General features: G+C 43.3%; 1 protein-coding gene and 1 long non-coding RNA gene across 2 annotated transcripts; both read right to left on the bottom strand.

Annotated features, from left to right (window-relative positions):
• Positions 1-512: 512 nt before the first annotated feature.
• LOC147192162 (SWI/SNF-related matrix-associated actin-dependent regulator of chromatin subfamily B member 1) lies at positions 513-12,000 on the bottom strand. The gene is made up of 9 exons (XM_086135499.1): positions 11,828-12,000; positions 11,226-11,337; positions 10,138-10,246; positions 8,950-9,087; positions 8,055-8,182; positions 6,755-6,921; positions 5,655-5,845; positions 2,144-2,275; positions 513-1,298 (listed from the first exon to the last, which is right to left on the bottom strand). Exons 1-9 carry the CDS (start codon positions 11,915-11,917, stop codon positions 1,259-1,261), a joined length of 1,107 nt encoding a protein of 368 aa, XP_085991625.1. The 5' UTR covers positions 11,918-12,000; the 3' UTR covers positions 513-1,258.
• A 4,764-nt stretch (positions 12,001-16,764) lies between these two features.
• LOC147192161 (uncharacterized) lies at positions 16,765-18,570 on the bottom strand. Its single transcript, XR_015103450.1, has 2 exons — positions 17,279-18,570; positions 16,765-17,099 (listed from the first exon to the last, which is right to left on the bottom strand). It is a non-coding gene; the product is annotated as an uncharacterized LOC147192161 (long non-coding RNA).
• Positions 18,571-18,585: the final 15 nt, after the last annotated feature.

Here is an 18,585-nt window from a genome sequence, read left to right as displayed (position 1 = left end):
ACACGCCCATTTAGAGCATGGATTATATGAAGAGAAGGCTTTTTTTTATGACGTATGAGTGGGCCAGCGGATTTAACTGGGTGTGCCTACTCCTATCCTGCAAAAATTAAAAAACAAAAAACCTCGGTGAATTGTACATGAAACAAACTCTGAATGAGAATAATAAGAAAAGATATAGTGCAACAGCTCTGATCGCAAGCTGCAATTGCAGACTGCTGACCGCTAACAATTTCCGGTGATGCAGGTCACGCGCCATTGTAGGTTAAAGGTGATTAATTTTATTTGATTGTTTAAATACTTTTTATGAAAGTGAGACTGATAGGATGCTAAGGGTATGGTGTGCACTAATACAAAAATATACCATATTAATACACACACACAGACACACAAATGTTTTGGGTTGGGTTTTTTTTCCCCTCTACACCCCTCGTGATTGCTGGTAGTCCGGGAGCTACCAGTCGATCGCAATGGATGTATTGGGTACGCCTACTATACAGTCGATAAGCAAACACTTTTGAGCAAGTTCTTTTATTGTTTCAATACAAAACAACGTTTTACAAAGAGAACAGGCTAGGATATACAGTGTTACAAGTACACATGCCAACAATTATAATTCCAACAAATGAAATTATAGTATACAGTATGAACTAAGTGTTAACATATGCAACTGGGCCAAAACAATTGATCTACTGCCTCTACATATAAACATGTCTTAAGCCTAGCTGGAATCAACATGCATCGTGCTCATCATTTCGGCCATTTTAGAAACACCAAATAAGGCCACCAGGAAAAATTTGAGAGGTTTTTTTTTTTTCTTCAGACCTTCTACCTGCATTTTGTGGCACAGGTATTTTTTGAATAACAAATTTGGCTTGGTGAGTGTTATAATCCTATATGTTGAAACAGTGTATCAGGTAATCTTGCTCCAAGCAGCTACAGCATGAATGTATATGCCAATTAAAAGGTGATGTGTAAAGCTGTAGTCCAAAGACTGTTGAATCTAAGACAAGTGGCACTTTTGTTGCTGAAGAATTGTCACATTTTATACTAAAGTCACAGGTGGGACTGGCATTTCATTGGTGGTCATATGTGGGTCCTTTGTTCCGAAATAACTTTACACTGTCACTATCCTCAAAGTGTGAGCACTGACTACATATGGATATATTTACGGTGTGTATATATGCGTGTGTGAGTAACGTCTGGGTCTCCAGAGGATGTCTTGTAGGAGTAATCATCAGCTGTACCTTCAAATCTCCTCCTACCAGGATGGAGCAGTGTTGGCCAGTCGTCTCATACGTCTAAAAAGAAACATTATATTACCATTATCTTAAAATACGTACAATTTGCAGAATAATGAAATCTATTCAGGCTATAGTCGTAGTTCAAAATTTGAGCTGTCTCCATTGTTGAAGAGTTGTCAAATTCTATGCCTCTTTATCACAAGGTGGGAGTGACATTTCAGAGGTGGTCATATGTGGCTCCTTTGTTCCGAAATCTGCCACTTAGCTCACAGTGTCAGAAGATTGCTGAGAGAGAGATTTTTGGTTTGAGTTATGGCGGGCATCTTGTCTTCTGCTGATGATAGGTTTTAGATTTCCTTTTTTTTTTCCCCCCCCAGACAATTGTTTTTTTCCAGTAAAGAGAACTCTCTTACAACCTTGCTTTCAGGCCTTCATCAGAAATTGTCAGCAAGTTAAGAGATTTATATTTACTGGAAAAAATAATTGTCTGAAAAAAAAGAAACCTAAAACCAATGTTGTAGTGGAGTAAGCTCATGACAGCTGACCACCTCTGATCAAATAATCAGTTTTTTAGTTTTTAGATGTAATAGATGGCTTCTTTGACACCCCTCATAAACAGTTGAACCTTTAGTCATAAAGTCAAATTACCCCCCCCCCCCCAAAAAACATTTTTTCATAGTTTGTTGTCAAATCATAGTTTGTTCAAATATTGTTCAAGTTCCTGGAAAAATTCAACAAGAAAATGCAATTGCTTGCAATATCCCGTTATTTATTACATATGACAATTTGAAATATTGGTCAAGATTTTTGCAAGCATCATGGAAGGTCTGTAAATCCTATATGTACATACTGTAGACTCAGTATACCCGTATGCTGTGCTAGTTTGGATACATGTGCCTCACCTTGTGTTCCTGTCTTGGTCTCGGATCTTCTTCTCCATTTCAGCATCTGTGAGTGTCTCCAACAGAGGACACCACTGGTCTGCATCACCTGTGTTACGAATGGCAATCTCTACTGTTGGGAGTGGGTTCTCACTGCAAGCAAAATTAATACATCAGATTCAGTCTAAATCCAGTTCTCCACAAGTGCGGACATGAGGTGGTGCTTCAGAAAACAAAATGTATGCAGAAAATTGGTGAAGATTGCACGGCTGTCTGTGTCCTATGTGTTATTTTTGTTATTTTGACTTCAAAATGGCGCCGCGAGAGTGGCTGCCTTTTCAGCAGCTCCTATATTTTGTTGTTCTACTTCCTTTCATAACTTTGCTGCTGTGAATTGGGAATTTCTCCATTGCGAGACTAATAAAGGTTTTCTTATTTCTTATTTTCTTATTTATAGAGCACTTTAAAACAACCACCGCTTTATACAAAGTGCTGTACATGGAGCAAAAATAATTCATACAACAAAAAACAAAACAATAAGTTAATAACAAAGGCAGTAGAAAGCACAAAAACAGTAAAACTAAAAAAAATCAAGTCCCATGGTGAGTCAAAAGCCAAAGAATAATAATTTGTTTTAAGATGAGTTTTAAAGATGGGCAGCGATTGCCAAATGTTCAGTGGGAGGTTATTCCAAAGAGAGGGACCAGCAATGGAAAAGGCTCGATCCCCTCTGAGCCTCCGCTTAGTTCTTGGTACCTCTAATAGTGTCTGGTTTGCAGACCTGAGGAAATGGGCAGGTGCGTAGTGGGGGAGGTGCTCAGAAAGGTGAAGTGGGGATAGGCTATTTAAAGATTTGAAAACAAATAATAGGATCTTGAAACCAACTCTGAAATGTCGAGGGAGCCAGTGAAGGGGATGCCAGAGTATCAGTTATGTGGTCCATTTTAGGAGTACCAGTCAAGAGGTGAGCAGCAGCATTCTGGACCAACTGTAGATGTTTCATGGAGGATTTGGCTCAAGTGCATTACAGTGATCCAGCCGATATGTAGCAAATGCATGAATTACTGTTTGAAGTGATCCTGGGAAAGGAGAGGCTTTACTTTAGCCAGCTGCCTGAGATGAAAGAAGCTGGATTTCACAACGGCACCAATTTGCCGGTCCAATTTAAAATCTTTGTCCATCTTAAGAACCAAGTCCGCAGGACAGTATGCAGTACAAGGGCCACTGGGACCAAACACCACCACTTTGATCATCTTTTCATTGAAATGCAAGAAATTTAGTGCCATCCAGGTCTTCATTTCCTCCAGACAGGATAAAAGTGGTCTCAATGAGAAAGAGTCTTTTTTGCGTGACATAGCTCTGACAGCCATCTGCGTAGCAGTAGAAGGAAATACCATGTTTCTTTAAAATGGAACCCAATGGGAGCAGATAGTGAGAACAGCACAGGCCTCAGAATTGAGCCCTGTGAAACACCACACGGCAGTGGAGCAGTTTGTGACTCAAAGCATCCAAGGCTAACACAAAAGGTTCTGTCAGCTATATACTATATATATACTATAATACTATATACTATATAATACTAGGTTAGCACCTCGGCTTCACAGTGCAGAGGTACCGGGTTCGATTTCAGCTCCGGCCTCCCTGTGTGGAGTTTGCATGTTCTCCCCGGGCCTGCGTGGGTTTTCTCCGGGTGCTCCGGTTTCCTCCCACATTCCAAAAACATGCATGTCAGGCTGATTGGACGCTCTAAATTGTCCCTAGGTGTGAGTGTGGGCGTGGATGGTTGTTCGTCTCTGTGTGCCCTGCGATTGGCTGGCAACTGATTCAGGGTGTCCCCCGCCTACTGCCCGGAGATGGCTGGGATAGGCTCCAGCACCCCCCGCGACCCTAGTGAGGATCAAGCGGTTCGGAAAATGGATGGATGGATATATAATAATATAATAATATATACTATAATACTGCAGGACCCTAAACCACTCAAGGACACAGCTTCAAAATAATTCAACACAACTGAACCTGGAACATGGACATAGGGGTCAAATGTGGTCTTTGAAACAAGAGTCCGAGCTGTAGAAACCTTATCAATGAAAAACTGAAGGAAACTGCTATTCTTAAGTCTTATCAAATTTGAGTACGTTTTGAGACTCGTGGAAGTCTTTCATGACAACAAGCACAAAGACAGTTCAACCTCCAAGTTTAGAGGGCATGTTTTTCATCAAATGGAGCTTGAATTTCTTTTGCGCAAATATGTCTAAAATTCTGCCTATGGCATATTCTTGAACAGTGATTTCCAACCAAGGTGCCCAGAGATCATCAACGGAGAATCCAATAATCCAATTTCACTTAATTTGTTAGCACATTATGGTTTATTAATAACAAATATGTAATTAATTCATCTTCATTCATCGCTCAAGGTTGAGAAACACTATTCCAGAAATTGTTTAGTCTGGCATGCATAAAGCTTTTCATCAATGCGTTGTTAGTCCTGTGTCTTTTTGTTTTCAACAACAAAGCCCTGGTTGCACATTTCACCAAGATCCACTAGAAGTATTTCCTGATATTTTTATATAAATTTCCTTCAAAATTTGTCATCGCCGTTACAACAAAAGCTGCTGTAACTTGACAGGATCATATTGTGTCAAAATTTCACACATTTCATGAGAAGTAGTCCTGAATACATTAAACAACTTATTTTTCGTCGTAGTGGTAACCTACCTACTGGCAAAAAGAACTGTATGATTTATTCTTTGATGTTTTTACCAGATCTACCTCATATTTAGTCGGAAGAATGTTTATGCCCGATTGTTGGTGAGCTTTCGCGAAAGGCTTCAGACCTGGCAAAATAATCAATAATTTCTGAGTTTATTGTGTGAACTAATAGTAGCAAAAAATTCAATTATAAGCCTGGTCTGAAATGAACAGGAAGTGAGCTATGAATTTTTGAATGTCCAATTTTGGCCCATTTTTGAACATTTACAGGCGTCATACTTTTGCACCCTTGTGAGACAGGGGTCACCAACGTGGTTTTCGCAAGCACCAGGTAGCCCGTGAGGACCACATGAGAAGCCCGCCCAGTGCTTAGGACATTGTCATTTGCTCAACGTAACCAGGAGTTTGCCATTTTGAATTTCCTTGAACATTCGGCGTAACCTTCACTACAAAAGCGGCTATGACGTGACCCACATGTCTTGTCAAATTTGATGAGTCTAGGCCTACAAACTCATCGTAGTGGTAGCGCTTCATACCAGATGAAAGAAAAATATGTTTATTCTTTGATGTTTTCCTTCCAGCAAGTTAACCAAATTGACCTTATATTTGCTCGCATGTGTTCGGCCATCACGATGCTGGAACACAACGTTTTTCAATTTTGGCATAAAGTTGTTGGCGTGGCAACACACTGTTTGCAAAGAAAACAACACTACTTTCAATTTTATTTGTGCCTGATTTAAGCAAGAAGTCATTCAAAAAGTCCTTATTGTATTAAGCAGGAGAGTAAATGACAACACAGTGCACCTAGACATGTGAGAGTTACCTGAAGGCGTATGTTCTCTGGTGCCAGCTAAGTTGTCCTCGAATGCTGTAGGCAATTGTTGTCACAAATTCACCCCCAAGACCTAGTTCTGAGCACAACTTCAGTGCAAAGGACTCAGGGGAGTTTTCATGTTCTGACATGTCCCATTCAAACTGGTCCACAAGTGAGATGTTTCCCACATGGATGTTGAGCTGCATTAAAAAGAAAACACACACACACACACACACACACACACAGACCTCTTAATTAAAACAGTAATACCTTAAATGTATTAAACTGGCCATCTCAGCCTCAATCAGAAAGAAATTAAGAATAAGAAAATATTTCACTAAAGGCAAAAGTTAAAAAAAAGAAACGTAAATAATTCAAGCCTTTGAACACAGAAATGATTCCACAAATGAACACAGCAAATTGTGCCACATTTGTGTTCGTGGATTATGATTTATTTTTCCTGACAGGAGACATATTGCACTTGAACTTGCATACAAATAGTAAATATTATTTGATTGAAATCATGAGATGAATAATATAACAAAAATATTACAATTAAATCATGCCCAATAAAATTATTTTATTCACTTAAAAGCTCTAAATTCAGGTAAATCGTGTTTTCAACTAATGCAGTAATATAGTTGTAAAGTGGAACCTCTGTTCACCAACTTATATTGCATTAAAAAAATGTCTACACACCTGTCTGAATACCAGGTTTTTGAGATAAAAAAAAAAATTGGGGGGACTTGAGAAAATGAGGGTCCAAACATGCACGAAAACTCATGACAGGTTCCAAACATATTAGGTCTGGAGAAAAACAAACAAAAAAACAAAAAACAAACAAAAAAAAACAAAGAATCATATGTTAGAAGGTTTTACTGTCCCATTTTCAAAAAATTCTAATTCCATTACCCCAAAGTGGTTTGGGCTGTGAGGACTCTTCATTGCTGCTCGCGGCTCAAGTTTAATTTAAAATTAAGAGACTAATTTCAGCAAGATGAAAAATAGGGGTTGTCAAGTGACCTCCAAATCTTGGTCATTGGTGTGATTTTATGGACTCCTGGGAAGAGTTTTGAATGGTTGAAACTTTGCTTTGCTTCAGAACCCACCTTGATGATGACTCTCTGGTCTGCCTGCTCATCTAAAATGCTGTCAGTGGGGTATGACTCAATCTGCTGACGTACGGCTGAGGTGATGGCAGGGACAAAGGTCAGAGGATTCAGGTCCAAGTCATCACACAGAATTTCTGCAAACATCTCTGGGGTCATCAGCTTTTCTGTTGGGAAATGGAGTCAAAGTTAAAAACTTCTTGCTTGGCTCTCGACGAACGCGGACGCTTTTGCTTTCTGCGCTGTCCCCCACCCCACCCCCACCCTTCCCTGCTCGCCACTCAGTCGTTGTGCTGTCTTTTGTCTGACTTTTCCTAGCCTCCCGTCATATTTTCATCCTAAAAACAAACATGGAATTGGTTGGCTGGTCTCTCAATGTCATCGACAAAATTTTCTCAACGAGAAGAGCAGGCAGTGGGGAGCCTACTTGCCCCTCGGGGACTTTTGCTGCTGGGTACACCCTAGATCCTTGGAGGAAGCGGAGAATGGTGTGCCTGTCAACACTGTCCGTTGAGGATGTGGATGACATCTACATAATCGGCCTTCCGATAACAGGTATGCTGCTGTTTGGTGTTAGCAGTTTCCTGATCTATCGCAAAATTCAACTGACGGGAGCGACTCTATTGGAAGTGAAGAGGCTGCCGGTCTAAGGATGGCATAGTGCGGATGTCCAACACTCAGACTCAGACTGTGCTCAACCACAAACTGTTGCGGTTTTGGAGCGTCTCTGCAAGATGGTCAAGAACTTGGAGAAACTGGAATCCGTGCTCAAATATTGACAGAAATCACGGATTTGGCTGATCGACGCCACTAAAGAGACATAAGCCACGGACTCAAGGCTGTCTTAAATTCTTGGGCAGCCTGCTACCAAAACAACATCTGCTATCTCGACCTTCCCCTGATGAAAATATGCACGGAAGCTAGTCCCCCACCGTCACCCCCTCCCTCATACATTCCCTTGATTCACCGTCTTCATTGTTTATGTCTTGTGACCTGTTGTAACTGTCATATGCTTGTGCAGGAGTTTTTTTGCCTCACTCAAATTATCCTCAAAATGAGGGTAGTTCGAGCGTGGGTTTTTTTCTCCCTCTCTCCCTCCCCTGTGGTTTCTTTCTGACCTTCGGGTTGAGTGAACGCTGGCGCGTTTTGGCTGCCGCTGCTCAACCCGTGTTGTTTTGTGTTTTTTGTTATTGTAAAGTGTCCTTGGGTGTCTTGAAAGGCGCTTATAAATTAAATGTATTATTATTATTATTATTATTAAAAAGAAAAACAAAATGGCATTCCTGGCAATGAGCGTTACCATTCATGTTCCATGTGAAGGCATCTCTGAGTTTTTGTCCATCTATTTCCATGTCAAGGCGGATGGGAACCAGTACCTCCACTTGGGCAGCATTCTCATGAATCACAGCGGGATCATGATCATCAAAGCTACAGAGAGACAGCATTTCATTCACATACATGCACTATAATGCAGAATCTGGGGACAAAACAAACCAGCACTAAGCAATCCATTTCACGTGCCATAAAGTTGATCCACATCATTAACCTAATAAAACTGATCACATTCTCCAAATCTGAATGCAAGGGCTATAAGGTAAACCTATAACCCTCATGGACGTACGGTCGAAATTTTTTGTGGTCTATGTAACCGCCCAAGATTTAGAAAAATGGACTTGGAGCCATCTACTAAACCTAACAGGAAATCTGCCATTTTGAATTTTTGAAAATGTGGTGTCGCCCTGACTACAAAAATCGCTGGAACTTAACCCAGATGATCAGATTTTGTCAATATTTGACACATTGGATGAGTCTAGGCCTGAAGACATCTAGAAACTTCTTTTTATCTGAGTGCCAGCGTCTCCTACTGGCTAAAGGAAACATATGCTTTACTTTATGTTTTTTCTCCCAATGGGTTGACCATATTTACCTTTTTCATCTGTGCTGTATGTTTCACATACAGTACATTTGACAATAAAGTTTGTCCAATCCAATCCAATCGTATTTGCTTGTAGGAGACTTCATGATTTAAGCCTTGCAAATGATGTGGTGAAATGTGAAGTGGCATGGTAAATATTTCCCACATTCGCCACACTGGACCAGTTATTTTACTCATCATACCCCCCCCCAAATCAACTGGCTATGAACATTCAAACCTGGAAACCACCAGTACAATTGCAAGTTTTGCATCTTCATACCACAGTGGGAAAGTCCTCTTCTTGTCTCGACTCATTCTGTTGCGGTTGATGGTAGTGGAACAAGGCACGGCGTCTAAATGGTGGGAGCTGTTGGGAAGCGTTGGGACCCATTGACTGCTTCTTTTGGCTTTCTGCTCCCTTCGATAGGAAAAGAAGTGTTAATTAAGCTGATGCCTGGAGTTCCTCGGTCAAATATTTAACTTTGTAAACTCTACTGCTGTATAAATGGAACCATTTTTGTTACTTTGTATCTGTACTGTTTGATTTCATGTATGTTTCACTTGTGCTCATGACATCAGAAAAAAAGGACATACCTTAATCCTTCATAATTGGATAAACAAATATTCAGTGACAACATTTGTTGCATGTCTTTCATCTTACCAAATAACTGCACAGTTATGTTATAGCACGTGCATAAAACCCCCTCAAGATGTAAATTCTCTCTGATACCGCTGAGGCTAAAAAAAATGACAGCTATAAGCAGAGGTGTACATAAGTGGTGTGCAGATAATGCGTATTCGAAATTGACAATTGCGGTGCACTTCAAGTCTGTCTCCCAGTTGCGCACTTTCCGATTTTTTTTTTTTTTGCAGAGTAGCAGACCCTTGTCTCATTTGTGACTCATGACTATGACTTGTTCACACCAACAGATTTGTCGTTCCTTTCTCAGTTGCTTTGAAAGCAGTCATGCATTTGCGCCACCAATTTCCTGGCAAACTGCGACATGCTTTTTCATGGATGCCCCTGCTTATTTCAGCAAAACAATGATAAACCACATTCTGCACGTTACAACAGTGTGGGTACCGTATTTTCCGCACTAAAAGGCGCACTGGATTATGAGGCGCACCTTCAATGAATGGGCTATTTTAATTTTTTTTTCATATATTGTACGCGCTGGATTATAAGGCGCAATCTACAATGTATCCACTAGATGTAGCTACACTCCCTCCGTTCGACTCGAGAGGCGTTCATCACTGCCTCCGAAAAACGTAAATTTACTTCAATGAAACTACGAAAATTGACAATTATGCATCAAAATAGGAAATCAAGCAAGGAAATCACAAAATAAATTCTATAGCCCCCCTTGGTTTAGCAAAGAAAGAATTTATGGTAAAACATTTGAGAGAAACATGTCAAGCAAAAAGAAACTAAAATATTCTGCATAAGCAACTTTAAAGGAAGCAATACCTGAGATATGCCGGTGGCTCTGTGCTGATAGACACTGCCTTGTATTTGTCATCGTTACCTTCGAAGATCTCCTCACACTCAGATGCCTTCAGTAGAGTAACACTGGTGGCTACAATTTGTGGAAGAAAAAAAAGATTGTCATTTTCTGAAGTTTAGAAGTTGGGTGATAACTCTCAATTCGTATTTTTTAAACAGTTTGCAATGCAAAAGACTTGACCAAATTCAAGCAGTCTATTGAGCACAATGTGCATTTAAATAATATTTTCCCATCTGTAAGATGCAAAAAAGATGCAATTAGGTTGTAACTGATGTTATAATCGTTTTAGTTGAACAATATTTAAAATGTATGCCATTAAGATAACATTCAATGAAAAACGCATGATATGAAATCTACCTTTTCAAACAAACAAAAAATGTCTGGTTCATAAACTTTTGGTGCAACAGGCTCATCATGGCCAGTTTAGGAAAAATCAATTAGAAGGTGAAAAAGAGAAGGGTGAACAAAACAAATAATAACAAGAGAAGAAAAATAATAATAATAAGGAGAATAGCAAGAAAAAAATGAGGAAGAGTTTCCTGTAGATGGCTTATCAAAGATTTAAAGAATTCTAGTCAATTCTTGTACACATTTCCTTTTGTACTTCTTCAAAATTCTAAATGTTATTTCTTCTCAATGCATTATTTTATATTTGGAGAAGAAAATGCGAACTAGGTTGATACAAATTCGAGCTTCTTTATTGGAGCCGTTGTGCATATACTAGTGATGCTACACCTGCGGTTCTTAACCTGGGTTCGATCGAACCCTAGGGGTTCGGTGAATCAGTCTCAGGGGTTCGACAGAGCGCCCGCCATGGAGGTTAAGGCACACCCAACTAAACCTGTCAATTAGTTATGACACACATGCTTGGCCATCACTGGCTGGTTCATTTTGTGCACAATTAAAAAACGTGTACTTTATACTAAGACTAATTGTGTTTACTTTTTTCTGTTTTTAATAAATGCATTTGTAAAAAAAAACATTTTTATTTTTCACATGAAGGGTTCAGTGAATGTGCATAGGAACCGTTTGGGTTCTGTGCTATACTCACCATGAGATGATGCTACAATTTTTTTTCTCTCTTCTACTGAAGCCAGCCGCCTCCATAAAGATGGATATCTTTTGTATAAAGAACCTCTAAACATACGCAGATAGTTTCCAACCTGAAATCAAACAATGAATGTGATTTGCAGAAGACCAGTTGAAACATAAAATACTCCATTTGAGGCAGAGCTGAATTGCCAAACGCCAATGTCTATTCGGACCAAATCAGCTATCCGACCGCAACCCAACATAATATTGTTTTTTTTCCCTTTCCTTTTCTTACTGCTGACTAAATTAAAAGCGGTAAGACCCACACGTATCTTGGGTCTGCTACAGTTTAGGCTAGATAAACAAGAGTGAAATAAATAAAAACACCCGACCCCTCTCCACTTTGCAGACCAACGGAGACGTCTGACTGCGCAGAGACTTGACCAGTATGTACACATGTTCGGTATACATTCCTCTTTATTTCTGAGATCGACAATTCAAACAACACAAATTAAGGCATACATCCACTGGTTATATACATTTATTCAACGTTTCAACGGTGACTGAAGAACCGGACCAAGCTAGTAACAAACCAATTATTATGCTAACATCGGTACATACCTCCGAACCAACCATGTAAAAGTCCCCATCTTGTTCTAACTGAAATTTAACTGGCTTCTGCCCAAATGTTTTACTTAGAGCCAACTGCATCGCTGCGAGAGATGTATGTGTTTGCTTCTTCTCGATTTCCGTGACACTGAGCACCTTTTGCTCATTGTTGCCCCCCAGATATGAATGGTAGATATGCTAGCATAATTGTTGAGCACGGCTAAACAACAGGCCAATGTGGTGGCCATGTTGGCAGGGGCGACCTCTCCGATTTGGGCAATACATGGACATTGAAATTAAGTTGTAACTTGCTTATTTTTTGACTGATTTTCAAAATGTTTACTTTAGTAAGAATTCTAAAACGTACGCTATGAAAAAAAGTATATCTGAGAAAAAAACTGACAAAAACTACCATTCATTGCGAAGGATATTTCTACGTCCCTCTATGTAATTATAAGCGTTGTGCACAATTGTATGCAGCAAAATGTGCCGACATCTTAATTCAATTAGAATTCTTACCGTTTATAGACATATATGCATCAAAGGCGCTAACGACTTTGCCCCGCTGAGCATAGCAATGCCGTAGGCACGTAGGTTAAAAGGGGGATCTCAAGGAAACTCGTCGCGCGAAATAACTAGGAGCGCGCAATGGTTCACTCCGACCTTTCGGAAACTCAATGCGTTTCTCAAATTTGCTGTTCGGTTAATCAGAGTAAACCAAAAACAAAAAACGGAGTGTCAATGCAAGCATAGGCGTTCCAACTGGGGACACGGTGAGCCAGTGCGTGATGCGTTCAGCAATAAATTGCACTCTGCCAACATACTCACTCAAAGCATCTAATTACCCAAATAAACGAATTACAGATCTCCTCTGCGCAAAACGCTGCTTCGAATGGTGGTTTAAATTGTTTATCAAAAGTTTTTGACTTCGGCCCCTGCAGTTTGGTAAACCACTGAAATTGAGAGTTTTCCAGTCAACAAGACCAAGTCAAACCCGTCTCTTGCAAAGGCCGGCGCAGCAGTTAGACTACAACAAGGACGACGCTTTTAACACACTAAATTGTTTTATACTGTTACAGATCAAACAACAGTGTTTTGTTGTATCACCGATGGAAAGGATGAATGAATCTTGCACCACTCTAGTCAAATATTAAATGTTTATTTGGCCACGATGATGCCATCGGTGTGATAGGAAAAGAATGCTTAGTGTAGCGTGTCGTGCGTACCACGTTTTAAAACGGGAACAAAATGATAATAAAAATAAATGAATAAAATAAAAAAAACAGGACTTGTACTTCTCTGGGATTATTTAATTTCCACCTCTCAATTTTTGTAGATTTTTGCGTATTGTCATCTTTAAATCAAAGACAAAGCATAAAAATTGTGTGATATGAAATATTCCAATTCATGTTTTATATATATACCCCTCCGTGAGCCGTCACCTTACCGTGGTGGATGGGTTTGTGTGTCCTAATGATCCTAGGAGCGAAGTTGTCTGGGGCTTAATGCCCCTAGCAGGGTCACCCACGGCAAACAGGTCCTAGGTGAGGGACCAGACAGAGCACGGCTCGCAAGCCCCTAATGATGAATAAAATATATGGCACTCAGTTTCCCTTGCCCGGACGCGGGTCACCGGGGCCCCCCTCTGGAGCCAGACCTGGAGGTGGGGCTCGTTGGCGAGCGCCTGGTGGCCGGGCCTACACCCATGGGGCCCGGCCGGGCTCAGCCCGAAGAGGCAACGTCGGTGCCCCTTCTCATGGTCTCACCACCCATGGGAGGGGCCAAAGGGGTCGGGTGCAGTGTGAGCTGGGCGGCAGCCAAAGGCGGGGACCCTGGCGGTCCGATCCTCGGCTGCAGAAGCTAGCTCTTGGGACATGGAATGTCATCTCTCTGGCAAGGAAGGAGCCCAAGCTGGTGTGTGAGGCAGAGAAGTTCCGACTAGATATAGTCGGACTTGCCTCCACACACAGCCTGGGTTCTGGTACTAGTTCTCTCGAGAGGGGTTGGACTCTCTTCCACTCTGGAGTTGCTCACGGTGAGAGGAGCAGAGCAAGTGCAGGCATACTCATTGCCCCTCAGTGCCTGTACATTGGGGTTCACACCGGTAGACGAGAGAGTTGCCTCCCTCCGCCTTTGGGTGGGGGGACGGGTCCTGACTGTTGTTTGTGCACCAAACAGCAGCTCAGCGTACCCACCCTTTTTGGAGTCCTTGGAGGGTGTGCTGGAGAATACTCCTGCTAGGGACTCCCTTGTTCTGCTGGGGGACTTCAATGCTCATGTGGGCAATGACAGTGAGACCTGGAAGGGTGTGATTGGGAGGAACGGCCCCCCCGATCAGAACTCGAGTGGTGTTTTGTTATTGGACTTCTGTGCTCGTCACGGATTGTCCATAACGAACACCTTGTTCAAACATAAGCGTGTCCATATGTGCACTTGGCACCAGGATACCCTTGGCCGCAGTTCAATGATTGACTTTGTGGTTGTATCATCGGATTTGCGGCCGCATGTTTTAGACACTCGGGTGAAGAGAGGGGCGGAGCTGTCAACTGATCACCACCTGGTGGTGAGTAGGCTCCGATGATGGAGGAAGATGCCGGTTCGTCCTGGCAGACCCAAACGTATTGTGAGGGTTTGTTGGGAGCGTCTAGCGAAATCCCCTGTCAGAAAGAGTTTCAACTCCCACCTCCGGCAGAGCTTTTCCCATGTCCCGGGGGATGCGGGGGACATTGAGTCCGAATGGACCATGTTCCGTGCCTCTATTGTTGAGGCGGCCAATCTGAGTTGTGGACGCAAGGTGGTTGGTGCCTGTCGTGGCGGCAATCCCCGTACTCGCTGGTGGACACCAGCAGTTAGGGATGCCATCAAGCTGAAGAAGGAGTCCTATCGGGCCTTTATGGCCAGTGGGACCCCAGAGGCAGCTGACAGGTATCGACTCGCTAAGCGGAAGGCAGCTTCGGTGGTCGCCGAGGCAAAACCCGGGCGTGGGAAGAGTTCGGTGAGGCCATGGAAGCCGACTTCCGGACGGCTTCGAGGAAATTCTTGTCCACCATCCGACGTCTCAGGAGAGGGAAGCAGTGCACCACTAACACTGTGTACAGTGGGGATGGAGCGCTGCTGACTTTGACTCAGGACGTTGTGAACCGGTGGGCAGAGTACTTCGAAGACCTCCTCAACTCCACCAACACGCCTTCCTTGGAGGAAGCAGAGTCTGAGGACCCTGAGGTGGGCTATCCTATCTCTGTGGTTGAAGTCACCGATGTGGTTAAAAAGCTCCTCGGTGGCAAGGCCCCAGGGGTGGATGAGATCCGCCCGGAGTTCCTCAAGGCTCTGGATGTTGTGGGGCTGTCCTGGTTGACACGCCTCTGCAACATCGCGTGGACAGCGGGGAGAGTGCCTCTGGATTGGCAGACCGGGGTGGTGGTCCCTCTTTTTAAAAAGGGGGACCAGAGGGTGTGTTCCAACTACAGAGGGATCACACTCCTCAGCCTCCCTGGTAAGGTCTATTCAGGGGTGCTGGAGAGGAGGGTCCGTCGGGAAGTCGAGCCTCAGATTGAGGAGGAGCAGTGTGGTTTTCGTCCCGGCCGTGGAACAGTGGACCAGCTCTACACCCTTAGCAGGGTCCTCGAGGGTATGTGGGAATTCGCCCAACCAGTCTACATGTGTTTTGTGGACTTGGAGAAGGCATTTGACCGTGTCCCTCGGGGAGTTCTGTGGGGGGTGCTTTGTGGGTATGGGGTACTGAACCCCCTGATACGGGCTGTTCGGTCACTATACTACCGATGTCAGAGTTTGGTTCGCATTGCCAGCAGTAAGTCGGAATCGTTTCCAGTGAGGGTAGGACTCCGCCAAGGCTGCCCTTTGTCGCCGATTCTGTTCATAACCTTTATGGACAGAATTTCTAGGCGCAGCCGAAGCGTTGAGGGGGTCCATTTTGGTGGCCTCAGTATTGCATCTCTGCTTTTTGCAGATGATGTGGTACTGTTGGCTCCTTCAAGCAGGGCTCTCCAACTCTCACTGGAGAGTTTCGCAGCCGAGTGTGAAGCGGTTGGGATGAAAATCAGCACCTCCAAATCTGAAACAATGGTCCTCAGTCGGAAAAGGGTGGAGTGCCCCCTCTGGGTCGGGGAGGAGATCTTGCCCCAAGTGGAGGAGTTTAAGTATCTTGGGGTCTTGTTCACGAGTGAGGGCAGGAGGGAGCGAGAGATTGACAGACGGATCGGTGCAGCATCAGCTGTGCTGCGGACTATGTATCTGTCTGTCGTGGTGAAGGAGGAGCTGAGCTAAAGGGCGAAGCTCTCAATTTACCGGTCGATCTACGTTCCAACACTCATCTATGGTCACAAGCTTTGGGTCGTGACCAAAAGAGCGAGATCCCGCGGATACAAGCGGCCGAAATGAGTTTTCTCCGCAGGGTGTCCGGCTCTCCTTTAGAGATAAGGTGAGAAGCTTGGTCATCTGGGAGGGCTCAGAGTTGAGCCGCTTCTTCTCCACATCGAGAGGAGCCAGATGAGGTGGCTTGGCCATCTGATTTGGATGCCTCCTGAACGCCTCCCTGGTGAGGTGTTCCGGGCATGTCCCACCGGGAGGAGACCCCGAGGACGACCCAGGACACGCTGGAGAGAGTATGTCACCCAGCTGGCCTGGGAACGCCTCGGGATCCGTCAGGAAGAGCTTGAAGAAGTGGCTGGGGAGAGGGAAGTCTGGGCTTCCCTGCTAAAGCTGCTGCCCGTGCGACCCGGCCCCGGATAAGCGGTAGAAGATGGATGGATGGATGTTTTATATACTGTACACACACACACACACATATATGTTTTGGTCATAGCACAGTACCACTTTTATTGTCCATAGAGGGCAAAAAATGTAAAGAAAAAAATTCAGGAATAATACTTTTACAATTTTTGTAAAATTGTATGTTGCGTTATTTCAAAGTATTTACAGCGACTGCAGCACAAGGGCTAGTCAAGTCAGAATTTATTGTCAAATAAGATATCCTTTATTTGTCCCACACTGGGGAAATGTACAGTCTGCAGCAGCAAGATTGTGCTTAGAAAGAAGAAAGAAGAAAAACAAAGTGTTTGCATTCATTCACAAAATAAATGCAATATAGATATAGATAAGGTGGCTCTGCTATTTACAATTGTTTTTCATTACATCATTTTATTTTTTATTCAGCAGTTCGTAGGAACGAGCGGCGGTATCTCTCCTTCTTGCAGCGCGGGTGTAACAGTCTCTGCCTGAAGGAGCTACCTAGTGCTGCCAGAGCGGGCTGGAGGTAATATGCTCTCTGTGTAACATACAGCACAGATGAAATTACTTTCCTCTCTCAACCACAGTGCAAACATGTAGTGCATTGAACACACACAGCTAAAATTTACATAAAATTATATAAGGCATAAATATATAAACATGTTAAATAAAAATAAAACAAATAAAACAATAGCAACAAGAGACAACCAAGCTCACTTGTGATTATTGCGGGTCGTGACTTGTTTTAAGTGCAATAATCAGATGTCAGATGCTGGGGGAGGGACACCGATTGTAAAAGGAGGCAGTGGTAGAAGAGTAGGGGCAGTGTGGGCAGAACATGGAGGGAGTTCAGTCTCCCGACCGCCTGGTGGAAAAAACTGTTCTTGAGCCTGGTGGTGTTAGCACAGAGACATTGCAGTCTCCTCCCCAACGGCGGCAGTTCTCGTTCTCTCTCTCTCTCTGTATAATATATATATATATATATATATATATATATATACACACACACACACACACACATCCGTCCATTTTCCAAACCGCTTAATCCTCACTAGGGTTGCGGGGGGTGCTGGAGCCTATCCCAGCCGTCTTCGGGCAGTAGGCGGGGGGCACTCTGAACTGGTTACCAGCCAATCGCAGGGCACACGGAGTCGAACAACCATGCGCACTCACACTCACACCTAGGGACAATTTAGTATGTTCAATCAGCCTGCCATGCATGTTTTTGGAATCCGGGAGGAAACCGGAGTACCCAGAGAAAACCCACGCAGGCCCGGGGAGAACATGCAAACTCCACACAGGGAGGCCGGAGCTGAAATTGAACCCGGTACCTCTGCACTGTGAAGTCGACGTGCTAACCACTGGACTACCGGGAGTACCTCTAAACATATATATATATATATACACTTTCTAATTTACTTATCCTCAGGAGGGTCGGGCGTGTTGGAGCTTCCTCCAGCTGGCTTCGGGCAGCAGGTGGGTGGGTACACTTTGAACTGGTTGCCACTCAATTACAGGGCACACAAAGACAGACAACTTTTTATATTCACAGTCACACCTCGAAACTATTTTGAGTTTTCACTTAACCTACCATGAGTACCTGGAGAAAAATCACGCAGACACGGGGAGGCACATGCAAACTCCACACAGGGAGGCTGGGACCGGAATCGAACCTCAAACCCCGGACCTCTGCACTGTGAGGCAGACGTGCTAATCAGTCTACCTGTACCACCACCCTATCTCCCTGCAAGTTATTCAGTGATATGAATTAAATGCTGTGAAGATAAGATATTAATTTATGTATATAAATTAAGGATATTAGAAATAAGGTTTGCTGTAGGTCAAAATGTATTTTGATGAACTAGAACCATAACCACATTTTTAAAATCGGACATGTTAGTTCTTCACACTCATCTCGAACGCTTTGAGGTCGGTAGTGGATAATCCGCCTTCCTACCCTCCTCAAATGCAGCAATAGCCCGGCTGTTATCCAAGCACTTCCGGGTTATCTCTCACTGATCTGA

This window comes from Hippocampus guttulatus, chromosome 17, assembly GCF_054856545.1.
Source record: "Hippocampus guttulatus isolate MCC_2025c chromosome 17, RoL_Hgut_1.0, whole genome shotgun sequence".
Classification (NCBI taxonomy): Eukaryota; Metazoa; Chordata; class Actinopteri; order Syngnathiformes; family Syngnathidae; genus Hippocampus; species Hippocampus guttulatus.
The sequence above is the reverse complement of the archived record's forward strand: the minus strand, read 5'-3'. Positions and strand labels throughout refer to the sequence as shown.